Source organism: Dendropsophus ebraccatus, chromosome 4 (assembly GCF_027789765.1).
Source record: "Dendropsophus ebraccatus isolate aDenEbr1 chromosome 4, aDenEbr1.pat, whole genome shotgun sequence".
NCBI classification, from domain to species: Eukaryota; Metazoa; Chordata; class Amphibia; order Anura; family Hylidae; genus Dendropsophus; species Dendropsophus ebraccatus.
In genome coordinates, this window is record NC_091457.1 from 80,665,802 (window position 1) to 80,691,187 (window position 25,386).

General features: G+C 48.7%; 1 protein-coding gene across 1 annotated transcript; it reads right to left on the minus strand.

Moving 5' to 3' along the window:
- Positions 1–8,889: 8,889 nt before the first annotated feature.
- Positions 8,890–9,931, minus strand: LOC138789752 (uncharacterized). The gene is made up of 2 exons (XM_069968546.1): positions 9,783–9,931; positions 8,890–9,699 (listed from the first exon to the last, which is right to left on the minus strand). Exons 1-2 carry the CDS (start codon positions 9,905–9,907, stop codon positions 9,099–9,101), a joined length of 726 nt encoding a protein of 241 aa, XP_069824647.1. The 5' UTR covers positions 9,908–9,931; the 3' UTR covers positions 8,890–9,098.
- Between the last annotated feature and the right edge of the window lie 15,455 nt (positions 9,932–25,386).

The following is a 25,386-nucleotide window of genomic DNA, read 5'->3' on the forward strand; positions in this document are numbered from 1 at the left end:
ACATAGACAATACACAGAGCACATATATATACACACACACATAGGCACACATACAGACTTGAATTAGGGTCCACAGAATGAAATAAATCTTCTGCTCCAGGACCTGCTCCCAACTGCAGACATTCTCCCCTCCTTCTGTGTCCCGACATAGGGAAGAATCATACAGTGCAGGAGCCTGAAGCTGTGTGTCTATGAGGACAGACGCTTGTGGTGGGGGAGGGGCGCTTCTTCTGTGCATCGTACAGTGTCCTGTCTGCCTGTCTGTGTGTGTGTCAGGGGCCATCACTCCACATCAATCCCCCCCCCCCCTTCCCCAAGTGCAGTGCCCTGCCCTGCTCCTGCCTTGCCTCGGTAACAACAGCGCTGCCTGATTATGAACAGGCATAGCAGAGGGGGCTGGAGTGTGCAGGGAGACTGGCGCCCCACCCCAGCCTTGCGCCCGGGGCAGCTGCCCCCTCTGCCCCCCCCCCCCCCCTTGCTACGGCCCTGCGTTCAGATCTGTAAAAGACAGCAGTGGCGCCGGGAGTGAAAGAGATATGACCCAGCCACAGCCAGCCCGCATCTGTCAGTGGCCCCCCGAAGGCAGCCGCCCCTTCCTAATTTCACATAGCTGTGAGCGCTCACAGTGAAGCTGCCGGGTCCGTACATTCAGGAGCAGCACCCGGGAGGCCGCCGGGTGCTGCAAGGGATTTCATCTCATAGTCTTGTACACTAGATGGTATTATAATAGCTATATGTTGCACACTGGATTGTATTATAGTCATTATATTCTTGTACATAGGGATATTATTCATAGGGATAGTAAACATATTCCTCTACACAAAAAGAAAAACACTTATTTACTGTATATATCAAAGTCTACTGTAAGTAGATGGGTGTCTGCCTATAGATAAAGAGGTTTTTTGGTAGATCAATGTGTGCACCCCATAGGTAGATGGGTGATCTGCTATGGGTTGACAGGTCCTCTTTCCTAAAAAAAAAAAAAAAAAAAAGCCTCCTGCTCCCATGTCAACAGGTCCTTCATCCTTCTGCTGCGGGCACATGATGAGTGGTCATTGCATGACCCAGCCCTGGGGTGGCGTGCAGAGGTCCTGCTACACTCCTGGACTTTTGTAGACAGCAGGTCTAAAGCAGCTTAGGGGCTACGGAAAAGAAAAGGCCGGACGCAACGGAGTTAAGGGAGGCCAGCATGACAGGGGAGCTGGCACGGGAAGGGTTAACTTGTGATCTGGCTGGGAAGAGCGGGAGTTGCTAAGGGGAGGGGTATGGGAGTCAGGGGAGGGTATATAGGTTACTGCCTCTTCCTGGATCTGGTCAGCACATGCGGAGCAGCAGTGAAGAGTGCAGTGCTGTGTGCTGACCAGACCGTCTGTGAGGAAAGCTGTTCTGGCGAGCTGACCTGATGGCTCTCCCCCTGAATGAGATCCTGCGGCAATTGCAGGAAGCGGTGGCCGGAGCGGACGACAGGGCCTGGCTGGACAGTCAGCTGCAGGCCATTATGGCGACCCCTCCTGCTGCTCCCTGGGCGGTGAGTTCACCAACGCTTGCCGCCCCCGGTCCCCCCTCGGGGGCCTCCGCTGTTGCGGGACCTTCCTCCAGCCCCTGGGATGCTTCCCCGCTAGGCCTGACCGGTCCGGCCGAATCTCCGCCCCCTCCTCGGCAGCGGAGCTCCCGGCGGACTCGGCCTCCCGCCCGCCTCAGCCCCGATTCTCCTCCCAGGACCCGGCGCCGACGCAGGAGCCCCTCCGGGGACCCTCCAGGTCGGGGGACTCACCTCATCTCCCGGGGTCGGGCCTCCCGGCCTGCGAGGAATCCGAGGGCGCGGCCGGGCCTTGCGGAGCAGGAGAGGTCTCCACCCCCTCCTCTGGGTGCTCTCTCCTCCTCCTGTCTCCAGCTGTCTCCCGGGGATGCGGCGGGCTCTCCTGGTGACGTGCGGGCCAGGGAGCCTGCCAGAAATGCCACCAGCGGGGGAATTTCCGGTAGCGGAGCGCGCCGGTCGCAGTCGGCGGCCGGGCGCGGTGAGTGTGACGTCACTGCCGGCGGCCGCCCCCAGGCTTCGTTGCGGTCCTTGGTGGTCCTGCCTTCCAGCGGCCTCCCGGCGGGTGGGGGGCCACCTGCCCCTGCCTCAGTCTCCTCCTCAGTGGCCTTCCCTTTCGGCGCGGGAGAGGACTCCTTGCTGCCCAGTCTGGACCGGCGTGATCCCCGGCGGCAATTGGATCCGGATATCCCGGCTGGCGGGCCCACAGCACCCGGGCAGCCTGGTGAGTGTTCAGTACCGATGTATGTTGGGGGGGGAGAGTCTGGGGTGGCGGGCAGGCTGGGAGGGGGGCAGGGGGTGGGGGGTCCTGTGGTTACTTTAGGGGCAGAGTTACAGGAGTTGCTGGCGGGCCTGCGGCGGCTGGTCTCCGGGGGCCGTGGGGGGTCAGGGGTTGCGCCTGAGTTAAGTGTCAGCAGTTGCGCGCAAGCGCCGGCGGGGGGGGCGGTCCCGGTTGCAGCGTGGGTGGGTGCGCCTCAGGCCCCTGCGGTTGCGCCGGCGTGTGTGGGGGGAGTGGTGGCTGGCGCTGCGGGTGTGGCTGTATCTGTGCAGACGGACAAGGAGAGGGAGGTGGATTGGGTGCGGTTGGATGACAGAGCGCGTGGGGAGGTCTATGTGTGTTTTGAGGGGCCTCTGGGGGCACACTTGAAGGTGGAGGTTAGGGAAAAAATCTGGCGGGACGAATACGTGGAGATTTTCTCCCTTCTCCCGTTGGACAAATTTAATTTAGACAAGACAAAGCGGTTTGAATTGAAGAAAGAGGAGGAGGAAAAACGCCGGTGGCGTCTGATCCCTCAGACGTTCTCCAATTGGCTCCAGGCATTTGCCATTCTGGCAAGTGTGATTGGAGAGAAGGCGCCCGATAATTGTTCGGGTCTTTTCTGCTACCTGGATTCAATTGGAGAGGCGTATCGGGTGTACGGGGGGCAGGCCTGGCTCCGTTATGACGAGCAGTTTCGTCAGCGGAAAGCGGTGCGGCCAAGTATACGATGGGACCAGAAGGATATTGGTCTGTGGTTGTGGGTCATGGGGCCGGCCCGTCAGGGGCCGCCCCTTCCTGGGGGGGGCGGCTTTGCCGCCCAATCTTCGCAGTTTGGGGGGATCGGGGGTTCGCAGGGGCAGTCGTCCCAGTCCGTGGGAGGGAAGGCCGGTTTGTGCTGGCAGTTTAATGACGGCCAGTGCAAATACGGGTCGGCCTGTAAGTTTAGGCATGTCTGTGGTGCGTGTGGCGGATCTTCCCATGGCTCCGCCCGGTGTTACAGAAAAGGTAAAGGGCGGGGTGCTGGCCATGGGGGTGACTCCGGTGAGGGTGGACGTGATGCGCCCCTTCCTCGACCGATTTCCGGACAGGGCCAAGGCGGCTCTGCTCACTGATGGTTTTACTGACGGCTTTGTCATTCCTTCCCCTTCTCACACGGTCCCCGCTTCACGGCGAAACTTGAAGTCGGCCTATCAATACGCCTCCGTGGTGTCCCAGAAATTGGCTAAGGAAGTGTCCTTGGGGAGGATGGGTGGCCCCTTTGATTCCCCCCCGTGGGAAGATTTGGTAGTGTCTCCCTTGGGTGTAGTCCCCAAGAAGGAGCCGAACAAGTTTCGGCTAATTCACCATCTCTCTCACCCGCGCGGGCGGTCGGTGAACGCTGGGATTGATCCCGAACTGTGTTCGGTGGTCTACACCTCGTTCGACTCGGCGGTGGCGTGGGTGAGGGAGTATGGTCCAGGGGCTTTGATGGCGAAGACCGACATCGAGTCGGCTTTTCGTCTTCTCCCCGTGCATCCGGTAAGCATGCGACTGCTGGGCTGCTTTTGGGAGGGCGCCTTCTTCGTGGATAGGTGTCTTCCCATGGGTTGCTCCCTTTCGTGCGCTTATTTTGAGGCGTTCAGCTCCTTCCTCGAGTGGGTGGTGCGGGATATGGCTGGTGTGCGGTCGGTCATTCATTATTTGGATGACTTCCTGTTCATAGGTCCCCCCGGGTCTCTCACTTGTGGGAACTTGCTGGGCACCATGGAGTGGGTGGCGGGCCGTTTTGGGGTGCCGCTTGCACGGGACAAGACGGAGGGCCCGTCGTCAGTGCTTAAATTCTTGGGAATCACCATTGATTCCGTGCGGATGGAATGCCGGTTGCCCGCCGACAAGCTGGAGGCTCTGAAGGATGACATACAACGAGCTCTGGCCTGGCGGAAGGTAACCTTGCGGGACTTGCAGTCCCTGCTTGGCAAGTTGAACTTTGCCTGCCGGATAATGCCCATGGGGAGGGTTTTTTGTCGATGGCTGGCGGGGGCGACGGCGGGGGTGCGGTCTCCTCATCATTTCATCAGGGTGACTAGGGAGCTGCGGGATGACTTGGGGGTTTGGGCGACGTTCTTGGGCAAGTATAACGGTCGGTCGCTGTTCATAGCTCCGGTGGTGGACAGTTTTGATTGGGAACTGTTTACGGACGCGGCAGGGGGCGTCGGCTTTGGGGCATACTGTCAGGGCCAGTGGTGTGCGGAGAGGTGGCCCAGCGCATGGAGCGACGGGGGGTTGGTGCGGAACCTTGCCCTCCTGGAACTTTTCCCCATAGTGGTTGCGGTGGAGATTTGGGGAGAGAAGTTCCGGGACAGGAAGGTCCGTTTCCACTGCGACAATATGGCGGTTGTCTCGGCGGTTAACTCAGGGTCGGCGTCTTCGCCCCCGGTGGTGCGCTTGCTGCGTCATCTGGTCCTTTGCTGTTTGTCTCTTAATGCGTGGGTGGTGGCAGTGCACGTACCGGGTGTCAAGAATTCAGTGGCTGACTCTTTGTCTCGTCAGGAGTGGGAGCGGTTTCGGGAGTTGGTGCCGGAGGCGGCGGAAGATGGCATCCCATGCCCCTTGCATCTGTGGCGTCTTGTCTGAGGACGGCGGGGGAACTCGTGAGGAGTTCGCTGGCTGGTAGCACTTGGAGGGCGTATTCGGTGGCATGGGAGGAGTGGGTGGCATGGGAGCATGAATGGGGTGGTGTGCAGTCTGATGAGGATCGGGTGTTGGCTGTGCTTGGGTGGCTGGGTACTGTGGCAGCGGCGGGCTGGTCTGTGGCTAAGGTCAATCGTTTTGTGGCGGCTCTGGCCTTTGGCCTTAAGGTGAGGGGGCTCAGGGACGTCACAAAGAATTTCCTAGTGGGCCAGGCCCTGAGGGGTTTTCGGAGGGGGAGGTCACAGCCTGATAGGCGGAGGCCGGTGTCTTTTGCTCTGTTGGAACGGCTTGGTGAGTGTTTGGGTTCGGTGTGTAGTTCGGAGTCGGAAGTGGTTCTGTTTCGTTTGGCTTTCTCTTGGGCATTTTTTGGGGCATTAAGGGTGGGGGAGCTTGTGTCCCCGTCAGTTAGGAAAGTTGGTGGTTTGATGAGGGAGGATGTTTGGCTGGAACAGGACAGGGTGGTTTTCCGGATACGGCGGTCAAAAACCGATCAGCGGGGTAAGGGGCGCGACGTGGTGTTGCAGGCAGTGGGGGGGTCGAGGATGTGCCCGGTGCAGTGTGTTAAGGAGTTGTTTGCATTGGGGGGTGGGGGGAGCGGGCCGGTGTTGCGGCATGGGGATGGGTCGTTCTTATCCCGTTACCAGTTTACGGCCGTTTTTAGGAGGTGCTTGGGAGAGTTGGGGTTGGATGGCAGGTTGTTTGCCCCTCATTCCTTCCGAATAGGGGCGGCAACGGAGGCCGCGAGTTGGGGTTTGAGTGCTGATGTGGTGCGGCGTATAGGGAGATGGGAGTCCGGTCGGTTTAGATCTTATGTTCGGCCCCAGCTGGTGCAAGTTTAGTGGCGGGGGTGGGTGTTGATCTGTGGTTGGGGTCGTTTTTTCTTTTGGTGTTTGTTGTTTTTTCCGAGCTTTGGGCCTGTTTATTTTCTCTCTGCTTTGTTTGTGTGTTGCAGGTGACGGCCCGGCTCTGGTCTGGATCATGGGTCATTCGTACGTCGCGAGGGGTGCACAGCGGGCGGACATTCGCCCGGAGGGGCGGCAGCTCGGTCTGTCCAGGGAGGCGGCGATTGTGCGGTGGCTTGGAGTTGGGGGTATGGTGTGGAACAGAGTATTGCCGGAGTTTCACCGTTTTGCACGGCTGGACAGGCCCCCGGATATCTTGGTGTTGCATATTGGAGGTAATGATCTGGGGGTCCGCCCATTCCGTGAATTGATTAGGGATGTCCGGTACGATCTCCTGCGCCTTTGGAGGATTTTTCCGGGGGTTCGGGTGGTCTGGTCGGACATTGTGCCCAGGAAGACTTGGAAGGTGGCCAGGTCGGTGGTTAAGCTCAATAAGGCGCGGGTGAAAGTCAACAGGGCAGTTGGCGCGTTTGTTGCGCGTAATGGGGGGGTGCTGGTTCGGCATAGGGATTTGGAAGATTGTTCTTGCAACTATTGGCTGGGGGACGGGGTTCATCTGAACGCGGTGGGAACGGATCTGTGGGCGCTTGGCATTCAGGAAGGTGTGGAGAGAGCCCTGTGTTTGTGGGGGAGCTCGCACGTGTGAGGTTTTCCCAAGTGCTCGCGTGGCGGGTTAGGGGGTCCTTGGGGTTGGAAAAATGGAGTATAAGGGGGGGTACAAGAGGTGAGGTGCACCCCCATTCCCCCTCATTTTATTAAGGATTATCGGGGGGGCCTTGGAGGAGGCTGGGCTCCTGACTGGGTGGTGTCCCGGGGAGTAATGGTTTGTGGACAATCGGCCAGTGCCTTTGGACTTGTGGTAGGGCTCCTGAGCCTGGGGGAACCGGCTGGGGGTCGGATATGAGGGGTAATAGCCTGATATTTTGTGGCACAGTTATGGGTGGCCGGTTGTAGTTTTAGCCTCAAGGACCTCCTTCCCGTTCTAGGTCATTGTTGCATAATGTTTTTATGTTTTGTACGTTTATTAATAAAATTTGGCTGCTGTGGCCAAAACTTTCCAAAGAACCAGGTCTCTGTCTTCTTTGTGGGAAGGATGGAAAGGGGGGGGGTATGTAGGAAGAGGGGAGGGGGTAAGGGTAATGGAGGGATCAGCTTCCCCATGTCAAGAAAAGGCCGGACGCAACGGAGTTAAGGGAGGCCAGCATGACAGGGGAGCTGGCACGGGAAGGGTTAACTTGTGATCTGGCTGGGAAGAGCGGGAGTTGCTAAGGGGAGGGGTATGGGAGTCAGGGGAGGGTATATAGGTTACTGCCTCTTCCTGGATCTGGTCAGCACATGCGGAGCAGCAGTGAAGAGTCCCGCCCTCCCTCCCTTAGTTGGGGATAGCTGGATTGTTCGGGTCGTCGTTGGATAGTTCGGGGTGGGGGTTGGGTTGTCATTTTGTCATAGCAGCGGCTGGCGGGTTAGGGGGTCCTTGGGGTTGGAAAAATGGAGTATAAGGGGGGGTACACGAGGTGAGGTGCACCCCCATTCCCCCTCATTTTATTAAGGATTATCGGGGGGGCCTTGGAGGAGGCTGGGCTCCTGACTGGGTGGTGTCCCGGGGAGTAATGGTTTGTGGACAATCGGCCAGTGCCTTTGGACTTGTGGTAGGGCTCCTGAGCCTGGGGGAACCGTCTGGGGGTCGGATATGAGGGGTAATAGCCTGATATTTTGTGGCACAGTTATGGGTGGCCGGTTGTAGTTTTAGCCTCAAGGACCTCCTTCCCGTTCTAGGTCATTGTTGCATAATGTTTTTATGTTTTGTACGTTTATTAATAAAATTTGGCTGCTGTGGCCAAAACTTTCCAAAGAACCAGGTCTCTGTCTTCTTTGTGGGAAGGATGGAAAGGGGGGGGGTATGTGGGAAGAGGGGAGGGGGTAAGGGTAATGGAGGGATCAGCTTCCCCATGTCATGAGTTGCTCCTTTGCTCCTCCAGACACTGCTTTCAACTGCAAGAGTGTCCTAAGAACGTGTTTGTAGTGGGAATCTATGCTTGTTCACCATGGAAGGGTTAAGTGCCCAGGAAAGGGTTTTAATAGATGAGAAATAGATAGTCAAAATGCTTTTTATCTTCAAGATACAATGAAGAATATCCCATCCTAGAGGAAGGTGGCAATAACATTCAGAGAGGAGAATAAATGGAAGGCCTGTACATGGTCAGGGTATGTTTACATTGAGGATTTGGCAAGGAATTTCAAGCGGAATCAATGCCTAAATGCACACACCTGTAAAATATAAACAGAGCATTGTCCCATTGTGTTAAATGGGACTCCTGCTCAGTTGTTCACACAGCGGAATTTTCTGGCGTGGATCTGCTTTCCGCCTCAAGAATTGATGTGTCAATTCTTTAGGCGGATTGTGCTGGCAGAAACCTATAGAAATCAATGGGGATTTGATTTTCTGCTTTTGATTACTTTGGTGCGGAATTTGCACAGAATTACGAAAGATATGGAACGTGTAAATGCGGCATTTTTGCAATAAATGGTAAAACTGTGGCTTCTCTAAAGAGGTTTTTAAATTTCCAAACGTAATTTTTTTTTCTCTTGCAGATTTCTCACAACTGGGGAGAGTTCGTTTTGCTTTGTTGCACCTCCAATTCAGAGTTGGTATATTTACAATCTCTGAAATTGTGAGGTCAACATGCCATGTAATTTGGGAAAATTTACAGCCCATTTCAATGCCCAGTCCAACTCAGGAGACATGGTTGGATGTAAGAATGTAGCCAATGCGCAGTTACCCATCAGCTAATACATTACCGGTCTGCGCACCAGCCTACTTATCTGACAACCTGACAGCCATTCATTGGCTCAGGTGGAAGATCAGGGAGCCAGAAAAGCAGGAGGGTGAAAAAAAAACAGGTAAAGTATTTGGAAACCCTAAAGTACTATGATTAGAAAATAGACACAGATAAGTTTTTTTAAATTAAATTTTTATGCGATTAAAAAAAAAATCTTCACAGAAGAATAAATCCCGGCCCCCACCTTTAAACCTCCTCCAAACCGAGAAACTGTCCCTGTTAAACTATTTACATTGGGGTTCAGACACAGAAACTAAAAAAAAAAGGTCTATAGGAAAGGGTGGTGAGGAAAACATGGTGGCAGGGTCTGGGCGGTTACTTGGAGGGATTGATCTGGGTGCAGAACTGCTGGGACAGTGGTAATGCTGAAACACAGCACCAGAACTGGCTCAGGATGGAAGTTGGAACCGCGACTGCACTTCTGTCTGGCAAGACTGGTCCCGTGGTGGTGGTCTCTGCCCCGTGGCTATACTTATCCCTTTAATCATGTCCTCCAGGGGTGGCAATGTTTCAGCAAACTCAAAAACTGTCGCCATGGCATGGCAAAGCGCCATATAATGCCCAACAAACTGTGGACTGATCCGGCGACAGAAGAATGCCATCAATGATCCAAAGTGATCAAATTGATCCTTGCCATCGATCCTTCGAATAAGGGATAGGGCTTGAGACTCCACATCAAGTTCCCTATCCATTGTTCGAAGGGTTCTCCGAGTTCGCCTACCAAGCAGGGGCACACGACGAGGAGAACAAGTAGGTGTGGAATCAGTGGTGGTGCTGGTTGCGATGCTTGAAAAAGGTTGGGATGCTCCAGCAGCAGTGGTGGTAGTGGTTGGCGAGGATGTGGTGGGGGAGAGTGGGGAGGGGTTCTCTGGAATGTCCATCCCCATCCATGATGGGCCAGATTCTTCATCAGTATCCTCCCGTGTTTCTGGTGGGGCATGAGTAGTGGTCCGCTTCTGCTGTGAGCCCTGGCACCCATAATTTCCAGAACTATAAAAACAAAGGACAACTGTTAATTTATAGTAAATCTTACAAAAGGTATGTCAAAAATTTTGAAATACAGAAATGCTTACCTGTGCACGCTTTTTGTAGATATTAGAAAACATAAAGAGTCTTCATATGGAATTGGTTTCCTCTTAGAAGGTGATGTCCCACTTTTCTCGGACTCCATCATTACTTTGGTGAAATATTCCTTCATAGATTTCCACCGTGTGTGGATATTTTTAACTGAAACATATAAATAAAACACATTATATCTGCAAAAAAAAAAAAAAAAAAATATTTGCCATTCTGTGGTGTCTTGAAACCATTCTGATCAGATAGCAAGTCCCTCTTCTTCTCATTTGGCTCCTATCAGCTTCTATCTGGTATCAACTGCAGTACCACACATCGGACAAGAGTGGCACGGTTTCTGGAAGTAAGGTGCTATGTTTTTCAGTCCTGGATATCCCCTTTCGGGTAGCTTTACACACACCCGATCCGCAGCAGATTTGATCTAAATAACTGAACACAGCATCAAATCTGCACCATCAAATCTGCTACGGAACCTGGACTTGTGAACACACCCTTAGGGTACTATTACACGGAACGATATCGGCTGAATCGGCCCAATTTGGCCGATTATCGTTCCGTGTACTAAAGACACCGATCAGCCGATGATCGTTGTCATCGGCTGATCGTTGATATAAGTTTAGACCTATAATTGTCGGGCGCCGACCGTGCACCGCTACGTGTAATAGCGGTGTGCGGCCGACACTGACGATTAGCAAAGAAGAATACATACCTAATCCATGGTCCAGGGTTCCTCTTCCTCAGAGCTTCTTACCGAGTCCCGTGCGCTCCGGCTTCTCAGCGGCCTGTGTCAGCTGACAGGCCCCTCGGCCAATCACAGGCCGGAACCGCCGCAGCCAGTGATTGGCCGAGCGGCCTGTCAGCAGAGACAAGCCGCTGTGAAGCTGAAGTGCGCGGACCGGGGGAGAAGTTAAGAAGAGGAACCCTGGACCATGGATTAGGTATGTATACAGTTTAAACAAAGGCTGCAAGGACATCGGTAACGATGTTCCATGCAGCCCTTGTTTAACGATTATAGGGCCGTGTAATAGGCCAAGTAAACGAGCAACGATCTAGCAGATCGCTGCTCGTTTACAGGTATTATCGGGCCCCCATCCGCCCGTGTAATACCACCCTTAGAGTTGCATCCTGTTGTCAAGTCCTGTGATGAGATTACTCCCTATACCATAGTATCAGGCTGTATGACCAGCTGTAGGCATGTATTGATTAGTTCCTGATTTTACAGTAATTGCACTTCACAATAGCAGTTCCTTGACTATTCAATAAGAGACGGGGTAACCATCTTGTACAGTACAAGGCTATGCTCACACTAAGTAAAAAAAAGTAAAAAGTGAAAAGTCATCAGCTTTTTCTTAAAACCCCCCCCCAAAAATAAAAAAAACAACCCTAATTTAAGTCAGTGGAACACATTAAAGTGAATGGCTGCCCAGTGCACACAACGTATTAAATAACGGACATTCTTTGGGCAGACGCCAAAGTAATGATCGAGACAATTATTTTCGGACGTCTTTTCCAAACAGACATAAAAAAAACATAAAGAAGGATGTCATGTGAACATAGCCCAATAATGCAAGGATTTTGATTTACTTTTAACAACCTTTAAGTATCAAAAAGATTAAACACATAAATAATCCGCAAAAAATTCACAAGTGGGAACAAAAACATAACTTTCAAACATGAAACATACACAATCAGAAGTTCTCCCTTTAGGGTATGTGCACACTACGAAACCCAGGTGTATCACCAGCCGCGGATTCCGTAGCTCGCCGCCTCTCATCTCCACTTGTGCCATAGACTTCATTCTATAGTCAGGCAGATTCCGCGTCCCAGGAGCGGTGGAGAACATTTATCTGAACAAAGTCTTCGTATAGAAGTTAAAGATGAGGCACTCACCCAGCCGTTAGTAATAATGTTGCTAGACTTTATTCAAGTCTCATCACGGGAACACAGGACGCGGAGTGCCTCACCTTAAACTTCTATACGAAGAAGACTTTGTTTCCATGCATCTGTGACTGCTGATGATTGAGCACCACCCTTATCGGAGGGCGAACTAGTTACAGTTCACTCGCTGCTGCATGTACTGATCAGTAGTGCCGAGGTGTATTTGCTTTTGGAAAGACTTTAAACACTTATCTAAACTAGACGATGGGAACAGCCTTTGGAAACCTTCTTTACATTCCTATAAATCTTATCCCAATTTTCTGTATTCATCATACCCAGCTCCTTTTCCCAAACCACCCTACTCCTAGGAACCACCTCCTACCAATCCAGTAGCTTCTTATATAAAACCACTGAGTCCTTTTTCCAGATTTTTCCCTCTCATATTGATTTTAATAACCCCAAGAGTCTACCAACATGTATGTTATGAACATCCTGTCTGAAGGTGTGTCTCAGCCTACTATAGTCCCACCGTAACTTCTCTGGAAGATCAAACTGGGACATCACAGAACAAATCTTCCACTTTGTTTATTCATGACAGCTGTACCCCAGAAAGTGCCCCATCAATTTTGATTTACTTAGTGAGCAAACATCCAAATGCAATGTGTTTCTTAAAGAAACAGCTCTTAAAGGGGTTGCCCAGCGAAAATCTATAGATTTGTAATTTACTTCTATTAAAAAATCTCAAGTCTTCCCATACTTATTAGCTGCTGTATGTCATGCAGGAAATGTTGTTTTATTTTCAGTCTGACACAGTGCTGACATCTCTGGCCGAGACAGGAACTGTCCAGAGCCAGAGAGGTTTTCTATGGGGATTCATAGAAAACAGAGAGAGTTCCTGTCTCGGCCAGAGATGTCAGCAGAGAGCTGTGTCAGACTGGAAATAAAACAACATTTCCTGCATGACATCCAGCAGCTAATAAGTAATAAGTATGGGAAGACGAGATTTTTTAATAGAAGTAAATTACAAATCTATATAACTTTTTGATATCAGTTGATTTGAAAGAAAAAGATTTTTGCTAGACAACCCCTTTAAGCTTTCACATATAAAATGCCACCTTGGGCTAGCCAACAGTTGTTCAAAACATGTGAGTGAATATCTTGCAGTTATTGCTGCACACCCACACAGGGGTATCCCTAGCATTAGGCATCCAGAGAGACACTCAGACACTTTCAGTAAATCTGAACCTGTGTGCCTCATTGGGCCTCTGGGTCTCAATCATCTTAAAGCGTAACTGTCATGTTTTTTTTTTATTGCAGAAATCAGTAGTATAAGCAATTTTAAGAAACTCTAATAGGTTTCATCAGCCAAAAAAGCAGGATTACTAACCGGTAATCTTGTTTTCATAAGCCCATGACAGCACCCCTGGAGAGGACCTCCCACCGCAGGACAGGAAACCTGTGAAGATAAAAGCTTGACACACCTCTCCACACCTCAGTTCTGAACAAGTATTCCAGCGGAAACAAATAACTAAAATCAGTAAAATAAAATTAATTTGTCAATTTATAAAGGTAATCTTAGGGCGGGTATACATGAGGGGTGCTGTCATGGGTTTATGAAAACAAGATTACCGGTTAGTAATCCTGCTTTTACCCTGACGCCCAATGACAGCACCCCTGGAGGATTAAGCTAGTAATTCTAACTAGGGGGGGACTACAGCCGACAACACTTTGCGGCCGAAAGCCAAGTCTGAGATAGGATTTAATTGAAGCCTATAATGTCTCAAAAAGGTATGAACCGAGGACCAAGTTGCGGCTTTACATATTTGGTCTAAGGTGGCGTCTGCCCTTTCTGCCCAGGATGTGGCGACTGCTCTGGTAGAATGGGCTGTAAAATAGGCCGGAGGACTTATTTTCTGAGCTTCATATGCCATAATGATAGCCTGTCTTATCCATCTACTAACAGTGGGTTTAGAAGCCGCTTTACCTTTGTTAGTGCCTAGAAACTGTATTAAAAGGTTCTCGGCCTGACGGAAGCTACTCGTAACTTCTAGGTACTTGAGGAGGCATCGCCTTACGTCTAAGGTATGAAAAGACTGTTCCCTGCTATTTGTGGCGTTAGTACAAAAGGAAGGAAGCACTATCTCCTGATTTCTGTGAAAATCTGAGACTACCTTGGGAAGAAAAGATGGAAGTGTCTTCATGATGACTCTGTCATCTAATACCTGGGTATAGGGAGGAAAGGCTGACAGGGCTTGTAACTCTCCTACTCTGCGGGCTGTGGTGATCGCTAAAAGGAAGGAGAGTTTGAGAGACAGGATTTTGATGGGCAGATCATCTAAAGGTTCAAAGGGTGGGCCTGTCAGAGCATCTAGTACTAGATTAAGGTCCCACGGGGGAACCGTAACCCTACTTGTAGGATTCAGCCTAACTGCACCTGTGACGAATCTTTTGATCAGTGAATTTTCGGCAAGTTTACAGTTTAGAAAGGAGCTGAGAGCTGATATTTGAACTTTCAGGGTGCTTGGTTTGAGATTTTTTTCTAACCCTGCTTGTAAGAAACTTAAAATAACGGGGATATTTGGAACTCCTAGGGGATCTTGTCTACCATCTGCAAACCTAAGGAAAGCTCTCCACACTCTATGATAGATAGTAGAAGTAACATCCTTTCTACTTGCTAGCAAGGTATTAATAACATCGTCAGATAAGCCCCTACCTCGCAGAATTATCCTTTCAGCATCCAGGCTGTTAAGTGTAGGTGAGGTGAGCCTGGATGATGGACTGGGCCCTGGAGGAGAAGATCTTCCCTGTCTGGGAGGATCCAGGGAGGACACTGAGATAACTGCCTCAGTCTGGTGAACCAGGGTCTCCTGGGCCAAAACGGAGCGATCAGAATTATATTCGCCTTGTCTTCCATCACTTTCTTTAGTACTTTTGGAATGAGGTTGAGTGGGGGAAAGGCGTAACCTTTGATGTGTTTCCAACTCTGGGCAAAGGCATCTACTGCTGTTGGAGAGTCCTTGGGATTTAGGGAGAAGAATCTGCGGAGTTTTCTGTTCTCCCTGGTTGCAAATAGATCCACCGTCGGCGAACCGAACTTTTCTACAACCATGTTGAAGGTTTCCATGTTGAGCCCCCACTCTGATTGGCTGAGATGAACTCTGCTCAAAAAGTCTGCTGTTTGATTCTGGGTCCCCTTCAGGTGGACTGCAGAAAGGGAGGAAAGGTTCTTTTCTGCAAAGCTGAAAATTTGAGCTGACAGATGAAGAAGAGTTTGACATCTGGTGCCCCCTTGCTTGTTGATATACGCTACCGCAGTTGTATTGTCCGAGTATATCAAGACATCCTTTGATGATATCACATGGGCTAGGTTCTCCAGGGCAAACTGGACTGCCCGAAGTTCCTTGTAATTCGAGGACATGTGGTTTATATCTTGAGGCCAGGAACCCTGCAGTAGCTGATGACCTGAGTGAGCCCCCCACCCCCAGGGGCTGGCGTCTGTTGTAATCCTTATGACCTCTATTGGAGTCCATCTCACCCCTTTGGAAAGGTTTACCGAGTCCATCCACCAAAGCAAGCTGATTCTCGCTCCGGAGTTCAGATGGAAGGATAGGTTTAGGGAAGACTGCTGTTTGTCCCAGAGTTGAAGTATATTGTTTTGTAGCGCTCTGGAATGGAATTGTGCCCACTGGACTGAGGGAATACATGATGTCATTAGTCCTAGGATGGACATTGCCAGTCTGAACGAAGGACTGTGTTCCAAGAAGAGGTCTCGGACTCGACCTATTAAGGCTTCCTGTTTTTGGATAGGGAGAAAGGAGGTTTGCAGCTTTGAGTCCAGGAGGACTCCGAGGAAGATGCATTTTTGAGATGGTATGAGATTGGATTTTAGATGATTTATATTCCATCCCAGGGAAGTAATTAGTGAGGATGCCTCTTGAATGTGTTGTAGAAGAAGAGGGGATGACTCTGAGACTAGTAAAAAGTCGTCTAAATAGGGAATTAAAAGGATGTCCTTCGTCCTGATGTAAGCTGCCATCTCCGAGATGATCTTGGTAAAGACCCTTGGAGCCTGAGAGATCCCGAATGGGAGTGCTCTGTATTGAAGATGAGTCCATTTGCCCTGTAAGCATACTGCTACCCTGAGGTATTTCTGATGACTGGGATGAATGGGGACATGGTAGTAGGCGTCCTCTAAATCGATTGACGCCATGTAACAGTTTGGGAAGAGGAGGTTCACTGTTGACTTTAGAGTCTCCATACGGAATCTTTTGTACATTAAGTGTTTGTTCAGATCCCTCAAGTTGATAATGACTCTGAAGGACCCATTTGGTTTTTTCACCAAGAAGAGAGGGGAGTAGAATCCCTGTGTTATCTCTGAAGGAGGGACTGGGACTAGTACCTTCTTCTTTAGCAACAACTGAACCTCTGACTCTATGACCAACTGTTTCAAGGGGTCTGAAAGGATCCGGGTGGGAAGATATCTGACTCCGGGATAACTCCTGAATTCCAGGAGCAATCCCCAGGATATTGTGTTTAGGACCCACGGGCTGGAGGAAATGCTTCTCCAGACGTGAGCAAAAAGAGTCAGACGTCCCCCCACCGGGACCCCGTCATTGGGGAGGGGGTTTGGGTTTGTTATCTTTATTGGTATTGAAGAATCCTTTTCCCTTTGTGGGGACACGAAACTTCCTATTGTCTTGAGATGAGTTACGAAAGGGTCTTCTAGACTGTCTACCCCCCCTAGAGGAGGAGGAGGAGTCCTGTCTGAATTGTGAAGGGAATTTCTTTTTCCCGTCAGCCGCCTTTTCTAGCAACGAATCTAGAATTGGACCAAATAAAAACTTTCCGTCACAAGGGATGGAACAGAGTTTACTTTTCGCAGCCATTTCACCCTTCCATGGTTTAATCCACAAAGCTCTTCTAGCCGAATTTGATAAAGCGGCTGCTCTAGCAGACATCTTAATAGAGTCTAAGGAGGCGTCTGCTAAGAAATCCACTGCTTTTGAAAGAATTGGGAAGTCTTCTACCAATTTTTCACACGAGGGATCCTTGGATAAGGCAGATTTAAGATCCGATAACCAGACTCTAAGGGAGCGGGCTACACAAGTGCTGGCTATACTGGTTCTCAGGGAACCCGTTGCTGCCTCCCAAGTCTTCTTATTAAAAAAGTCAGCCCTTTTATCCATGGGGTCGGGTAATGTGCCTAGGTCTTCAAAGGGCAAGGTATTGCGCTTAGCTATCTTTGCTACTGCTGCGTCAATGGCCGGGGGTCTATCCCAGGAACTGCACTCTCCTTCCTCGAAAGGATACTTCCTTTTAAAATATCTGGGAGTAAAAAACTTCCTGTCTGGATTCTCCCATTCTTTGTTAATGATGGATTTAATACTACTATGTAGTGAGAATGTACGGGATCTCTTAGGAGCCAATCCTTCATATAAGGCGTCCTCAGGTGACGGAGTGATTTTGGCATCCTCCATATTCATAGAGGCTCTAATAGCCTTAATAAGCTGGTCGGTATCCTCAACTGGAAACAGAGATTTAGTTTTAGTTCCAGAGTCGGAGTCATCCTCACCTGAGGAATTTATCAGGTTAATCTCACCGTCCTCCAATAATACTTCTCTATGAGGAGGGGAAGGTTCACCAGACAAATTTGATGCCAAAGGCATAACCGAGGGTAAGAGTGCTGAAGAGGAGGAAGCTGAAGGCAATGAAGCAGTCATGTTCCTCATTGAGAGTTGAATTTCATCTCTCACGATTTTTTTAATGCTCTCTGCTAGAGCTGAAGACTCCTGGGCAACCAGATTATTAATACATGAGGGGCACAGGGTTCTGACATAGTCATCCCTCAGGGGAGTTTTACATTCTGCACATTCTTTATGATGTGCTTTGGATGTGGCTTTCCCAGAAGATCTAGTACTTGATCTGGAGCCCTATAATAAACCATATGAATCTAGCATTAATATCATAAAAAAAGATTCGGTCTCACCAAGCAGACGGACTTTCCATAAGTACCGGAGTAGAGTCTCTGGATGATCTGCGATCATGGTGGTCACGGCGTCCATTTTCTCCTTTTTCTGCCGAATCAGACATCACAGCAGGAGGAGACTGTCAGCAATATAGATCCACGGCTGACTGGCTGGCTGGTGAGCGGTCACGGAATGCCTCCTGGACGCTAGAGGCTGTGGACACTGTTCCCTCCTTCCCCCTCTGGCTTTGTATGTTCCCGGGCCGGAACCCAGAAGTGACGTCAGTGCGTGACGCACGCGTACGTGCGTCACGCCGTACACTCCCGTCGGCGCGCCTGCGCATGCGCAGACGCGCGCTGAAGCCGGAGAGGAAGAGACATGGCTCCCCTGCTCCACCACTTCCCCAGCACACCCAGCCACGCCACTTAGCCCGGGAGTCCGGTATACCACGGAGTCCCTGGGGGTGGCGGGCGAGGAACGTGCCGGAGCTGCAGCAGAGGGGAACGAAGGGGGCCCGACATCACCAGACTTAGGGAGGCTGTCCTGGGACAGGCTTATTCCCTCAGGGAGCCCCACTAGGCAAAGGCCGTCCGGGGGACCTGCAGCCGGCACGGAGAGGTATGAAAAAAACTTCATCCCGGATGGGACGCTTCACAGGCCTCCTATCCGCAGGACAGGAAACCTGAACTGAGGTGTGGAGAGGTGTGTCAAGCTTTTATCTTCACAGGTTTCCTGTCCTGCGGTGGGAGGTCCTCTCCAGGGGTGCTGTCATTGGGCGTCAGGGTAAAAGCCTCCTTCTGTACTCAAGAAGCAATTTCCCAGCCTCCCCCCCTGACTTCTTATCTGTGCATTATCAGGCAAACACGTCTTCATTACAGAGAAGCCAATGAAGACGGGTTCTGCTCTCTCCATTGTAAGCCTATGAAGGGGGGAGGGGCTGAGGGAGCAGGAAGAGGTGACATGAAGGTCAGCTGTTTGTAGACTCTCTGGGCACCTAAAACGCTAAATTCAGGTGTCAGAAAGGTCAGTGCTTATCTATGAACTTACTGAGAGAAGATTGCAGGGTGTTGTGCTGTGCAGGACTGCTCCGTGCTCAGTCACTCCTAACAGCCCCTCCCCTCTCCATAGCCACATAATGGAGACAGAAATCCTGCTTCATTTGATGTGAGGGGGGAGGCTGAGAGATTGCTTTTTCAGTCCAGAAGGAAACTCTTTTAGTACATAAAACCTATTACAGAGTTTCTTAAAATCGCTTGTACTGTTGATATTTAATGTTTTCAGAAAAAGGTCTCTGAAATGACAGTTACGCTTTAAATATTATATACCGCAGTGCTTATTAAATGTTAATCCTCTCTGGCTTCATGTTCCATACACATTAGCTCCTAGATAAGAAATGATATATTTAGCTATCAGTCTGTAAAATTGAAGTCTTCAGATGTCTTATCCCAGTATGATCAATAGCTAGATTGTACCATGGATTCTGTGTGCACCAGTCAATCATTCTATTTTTATTAACCATACTGTATGTAATAGGTAGATGGTAAAGGGAAGAATGCAACTGATTGTATAATAGTTATATAGATGTGACCCACTTACTGTAGGTGCTAACAACCATCTCTTGGTCGGTGTCCTAAACTCCTGCCCCAGGTGCTGTCATGCTGCCTGGCCTGTAGGGTGCACATGCACTTCTTATGCAAATATCCTGGCTGAGGGTGCTATATAACATGTCCTCAGGCTATGTGAACTATAAATGCTGCACAGAGATGTTCTGTGGCCATTAACCATATAAAATGACTACAGAAAAATTCTATACAGCATCTATAGGCCACATAGCCTGAGGACATTGTATATAAAGCCTTCAGGTTATGTGAGCTATAAATAATGAATAGGGCTTTGCTGTGGATAGATTATATATATATTTATAGGCCCTCTGTGTAGCATATAGACTAGCACCCTTTGTATAACATCCCCTATGTAGTATAGCCCACTTTGTATAGTACCCCTCTATGTGGCATCCCCCTATATAGAATAGCCCCTCTGTGTAGCATCCCTGTGTAGGGTAGAATAGCCCCCTCTCTGTAGCATGCCCTATAAAGAATAGCCCCCTCTCTGTAGCATCCCCCATACAGAATAGCCCCCTCTCTGTAGCATCCCCTCCTATATACTGTAGCATAATCCCCTCTCTGTAGCATCCTCTCCTATATAGCATAGCCCCCTCTCTGTGGCATCCTCTCCTATATAGCATAGCCCCCTCTCTGTAGCATCCCCTACTATATAGTATAGCCCCCTCTCTGTGGCATCCCCTCCTATATAGCATAGCCCACTCTCTGTAGCATCCTCTCATATATAGCATAGCCCCCTCACAGTAGTGGATCATAATAGGGGCGTTTCGGACGGCAGCCCGGGGCCCTAAGCTCCTGGGGACCCATGACCACCCAAAAAGACATACTTGAGTGGTGTACTGTCTCCTGGCTACACTTCCGCCATGAATTGCAAAAAATCACAGTTTTTTTAAGGCAATTTTGCACAGATCAGGACATCATGACATTATCTATACTGTACTATAAACACAAGACTAGTGCCGCCATAGTTGCAGTGGGGTGGGGGGGCCCAGGCTTTGTGAACAGCCCGGGGCCTATGGTAAAGTTAATCCGCCCCTGCCCCCTCTCTGTGGCATCCTCTCCTATATAGCATAGTCCCCTCTCTGTAGCATCCCCTCCTATATAGCATAGCCCCCTCTCTGTGGCATCCCCTCCAATAGAGCTTAGTCCTCTCTGTGGAATTCCCTCCTATATAGCATAGCCCCCTCTCTGTGGCATCCCCTCCTATATAGTATAGCCTCCTCTCTGTGGCATCCCCTCCTATATAGCATAGTCCCCTTTCTGTAGCATGATTTGATGCTTTAATAATGTAAGAAAATAAAAGGTTATGTTTTATCCTGAGAATGGTGGTGGACTTTTGTGATGATTCATACACAGTAGAACACTGAGGTACTACAAGCTCCAGCACAACTTAAAGAATAAATATGCAGGGGGACCACAAAGGTACTAAAAATAACCTTGACGAAACAAAATAGAAATTAAAAAATATCTATATGGAACACTGGTGCTGTAGTACTACGAGTCCCATCATAACCTAGTAAAAAATACATATGACCCTCTAAGGACCAGATGTTTATGTTTTTATTATGTCCTGATTAGAGATGAGGGAACCTTGAGCATGCTCGAGTCGATCCGAACCTGAACTTTCGGCATTTGATTAGCGGTGGCTGCTGAAGTTGGATAAAGCCCTAAGGCTATGTGGAAAACATGGATATAGTCATTGGCTGTATCCATGTTTTCCAGACAACCTTACAGCTTTATCCAAGTTCAGCAGCCCCAGCTAATCAAATGCCGAACGTCCGGGTTCGGATGGACTCGAACCCGAACCCGGTTCACTCATCTCTAGTCCCGATACGTAAAACTATATAATTCAAAGAGGATATATTTTCTTTTTATCATGACTCAGGAGGGTATCTCCTTTCAAACATAGACTGCCAATAATGGTCTCCCATTTCTCATAATGACTGTCACCCATAGTCCCCTCAGATTGCTGGTTATTGCTCCTCTTTTTTTTACATAGACTGACAAAATTTGCCACCTCAGACTGCTGTTTATGCCCATCCTCTTATACAGACTGCTGCCTGTCATCCCTTCCATCAGCTCAGCCCTACCCTCACACACCAACTGGTCCCCATATCCTCTCCCTACTTAACAGACTCCCCACTCTATCTCCATAGGGAGACCCAGACCCATAGAATTACATGGCACAGGGTCTCACACTAGAGGCAGGAGTTATGGAGAAGGGGTAGAAGGCACCATATAATAATGCATATTTATACACAGTGGGGAGCAGGAAGGATGGGCACCTATAATAAACTGTAAAACTGGGCTAAAGAGTCCCAACATTAAGGGGGATGGGGTCACTTTCTCCATCTTTAAAATAGACCATGCAAATTATACATACTATATGTGATAGCGGGATAAGTACACCATGTAAAGTATATGGTAACCAACTGACTCTTTTCCAATGTAGGAGAGAAGGATGGGCACGTTTAATGCCATCCTTTTATTCTTGGGGGAACAGACCACTTCCAAAAGAGTCTGTTAGCGTCTTTCTCCCCCTATCATTTGTATATCAAGGAGCAGGTGCGATAGCTGGCAGCGCACAGCTAACTTATGTGTACGGTTGGCAGTAAATGTGTGACTAGGTGAGAGGAGAGAGTGTCTATGATCAGCAACCATATTGGTAATCAGTCAGTTGTGCAGTAAGTGGAGAGAACACTGAGTGCTTCCTAAGTACATAACTCCGGCTCTTTGAAATTATCCTGAATGTCGTCTTATTTTTGTCTTCCATCTCAGACTACCAGTAAGTGGAATCAGATAGGCAATTTGCTTAGAAACAGAGGTTTGAAAGCTGCCTTTTATCTGTTCAGGATAAAATGGTTTGCCTGTTTTTTCTTTTTTTTTCTTTCCTTAGCATGATACAAAGTGATAGATATATCACCTCCCGCTGTACTGCACATTTTATCTTACTTTACGCTGTCTTGAACAGGCTTTGAAAGGAAGAATATCAGCTACAGAATGAGATGGTTTATTGTATTGGGCTACATGCACACACATTAGATAGATAGATAGATAGATAGATAGATAGATAGATAGATATCTATACACACACGCGCACATATATGCATACATACTGTCAGTCCTAGACTCATGCATACATACTGTCAGTCCTAGACTCATACACAAAAAAAAAAAAAACACACAGCCATACATGCATAAACACATGCACACATAGATGGCTGTAATATATATACATATATATATATATATACATATATATATATATATATATATATATATATATACATACATACACACACAAACATTTGGAAAAACACAAACCTGTGCATACAGAGACACATACAGTGAAGCATCTTCATAGGACCACCTCTTTGTGGAGACCACTCCCATAAAAGACCATTTCTGACTGCAGTTTTGTTGGTCATGCCAGAGCAGTTTCACTAAGTATATGTGGCAGCCTAGAAGTTAAAGGGATGCTCCAAAATCCGGTAAAAAAAACACACAAAAATGCTGCAGAAGCATATAGCATTGCTTACCTGTCTTTTGTGAAACAAGATGAGCAGTTGTTCAGTACAAAAAGTACCAGAATGCACTGCTCTCCCTGAGTTTTTCATCACAATCCTCCCACCCTGCCTACTCCCCTCCCCCAGTATTCCTGCCAGTTCCCCACCCAAAACATCTAATTACACTGCACAATGAGTGAAGTTGCAGCACCTGCTCTTCATTGCAGTACTGTCACGGTACTGCAGCATCTTCACAGAAAAGATACAGTACTGCAACGAAAATATGCAGTATGGTAATGAAACTGCAATGTGTAAACACAGGCGGCATGGTATAATTACTCCTCACTCTCTGTAAGGCTGTGTTCACACATGGCATTTTTGTTGCATTTTTTATTTATTTGTTTTCAAGGCTGATTTCCTGCAATGTTGCCACAAATTGCATAATTACAGTAAAATAGTGCCATACTGTATGTGTGTCCTAGCTGGTGGTGTTTGGGTGCCCTTGTTTGTAGTGTGTACAAAAAGCCAAAAACGGGTGGATAACGCATAAACAACTCACAGTTTACTTTACAGGAATGTAGTAGAAAACTTCCCAAATGGGGGCACGGTACTTTTAGAGGTAGGCTTGCCTTGCCTTTGGCTGGAGCAAGGTTTACCAATGTATGTGTCTTGGACCTATTTTTGACTCTAGCCCTATGCATGTTCTGAGATACACCAGCATGCTTACCTGCTTGTAATTTGTGTTTTTCTATGGAATAAAGTAGAATTGAAGATCTAAAGATTAGTGAGTGACACTGTGTATGAGGTAAAAATGTCCCCAGCTATTCCAATTGTATGTTGTCCTGGGTTTGGAATTGTACTACATTGGTCTGACCAGTGGCAGCTGCATCCAAACCTGAATGCTCAGTGTTTGATTTCCAGTGGCTGCAGCAGATGGATGCCGCTCTAGGGAGTGCTGGAAAACATGGATACAGTCCTAGGCTATACCCATGTTTTACTGGTAGGACAGCATCCATCTGCTGCAGCAGCTGGGAATCAAACGCCAAGCATCTGGGTTCCAAAAACATTGCCAAACCAAAACATTTTGACAGGTTCGCTTAACACTAGTCCTGGACTGACTTCTTGACCCATGATATCATAGACAGGCACTGCACTCACATTCTCTCTCTGAAGAGGCTGCTATCCGCTGCAAACAGCTCAGCTACAGCTGCCCTGAAATGCACTGTTCACTAAGGGGGGCATTTATTAAGTCCGACGTTTTTTACACCGGACTTAAAAATGCCCCCGCAGCTCCGGCGCTACGGAGATTTATGTAGAGGCGGACTGCCTCTACATAAATCCTGTGCGTGCCGGTGCGCACCGCCGAAAACCTACGCCAGCTGAGGACTGGAGTAGGTTTTCGGTGTATATTTGGGCGGAACGGATGGTAAATCGCGCGGACTCTGAGTCCGCGCCCTCCGTTCCGCCCACTACACGCCCCCTTTCCGCCCCCCCTGGCGTACTCGCCGGAAAGTGCCGATTTGCGAATATTTTATTCGCAGATCGGCCATTTGCGTATAAAAAAATACGCAAATCAGCACTTTCCGCCGAAAATCATCCGTTCGCAGGATGATACATGTGGCCCTAAGGGTCCATTTACACAGAAAGAATATCTGACAGATTATCTGCCAAAGATTTGAAGCCAAAGCCAGGAATGGATTTGAGAAGAGGAGAAATCTCATCCTTTCCTTTAGGACCCTGTTTATAGTCTATATATAGTTCATATTCCCTGCTTGCGCTCGCTTTGTGGGGTTGGCGGTCGCTGACTGACACGGTGGTGAGTTAGCCTAGGGACTCATGTGAACCATGGTACATGGGGCAATATGGTTTGATCAAATTATATACCAACATCCTGGTGTTCTTTTTTAAATGTAGCCAAGAGGCATTAGTGTCAGCCATAGTTGTGAGGTGCAGCGCTATTTTCTCTTTTTGTCCGTATCTGTTTATAGTCTGTTTCTGGCTTTGGCTTCAAATCTTTGGCAGATAATCTTTTTGTGTAAACGGACTCTTACTCCTGGCTCTTTGAGTCACATGGTTAGTTAAGCACAGTATCTCTTCTAGTAATATCCTGCAGTTATTTCTGTATGTGTTAACCCTTGCATAACTCAATACCTGGAATGCAAATTCATTGTTACAGTTGCATCAAAGACATTGCATTTAACAGTATAAACAATGTAAAACACTATAAAAACCAAAGGCACAAATATTGCACACCTATGGCATCCAATATATAAAACCCAACAACAAGATCCAGCGGGTTCCCCAGTAGGGCACTGCAATAGGAAGCTATTCTTTTCATGTTAAATAACATACAAAATCAGGTGTTGTTGTTTAGCTAACAAGAACTGAGAGGGTTGCTGACTGGAGAACTGTGAGCTGCAAAGTGCTGAGATGTCACTGTGAGTGTGAGAACTTCCTGCAGGGTAACAATCATAAAGGGGCAACTGCAGGTTACATAGTTAGTTACATAGTTAATACGGTTGAAAAAAGACACATGTCCATCAAGTTCAACCAAGGAGGGGATGGATACAGGGAAGGGAGGGGTGATAGGTTCTATACATATGCATTTATATTATTTTGCTCTAAGAACTT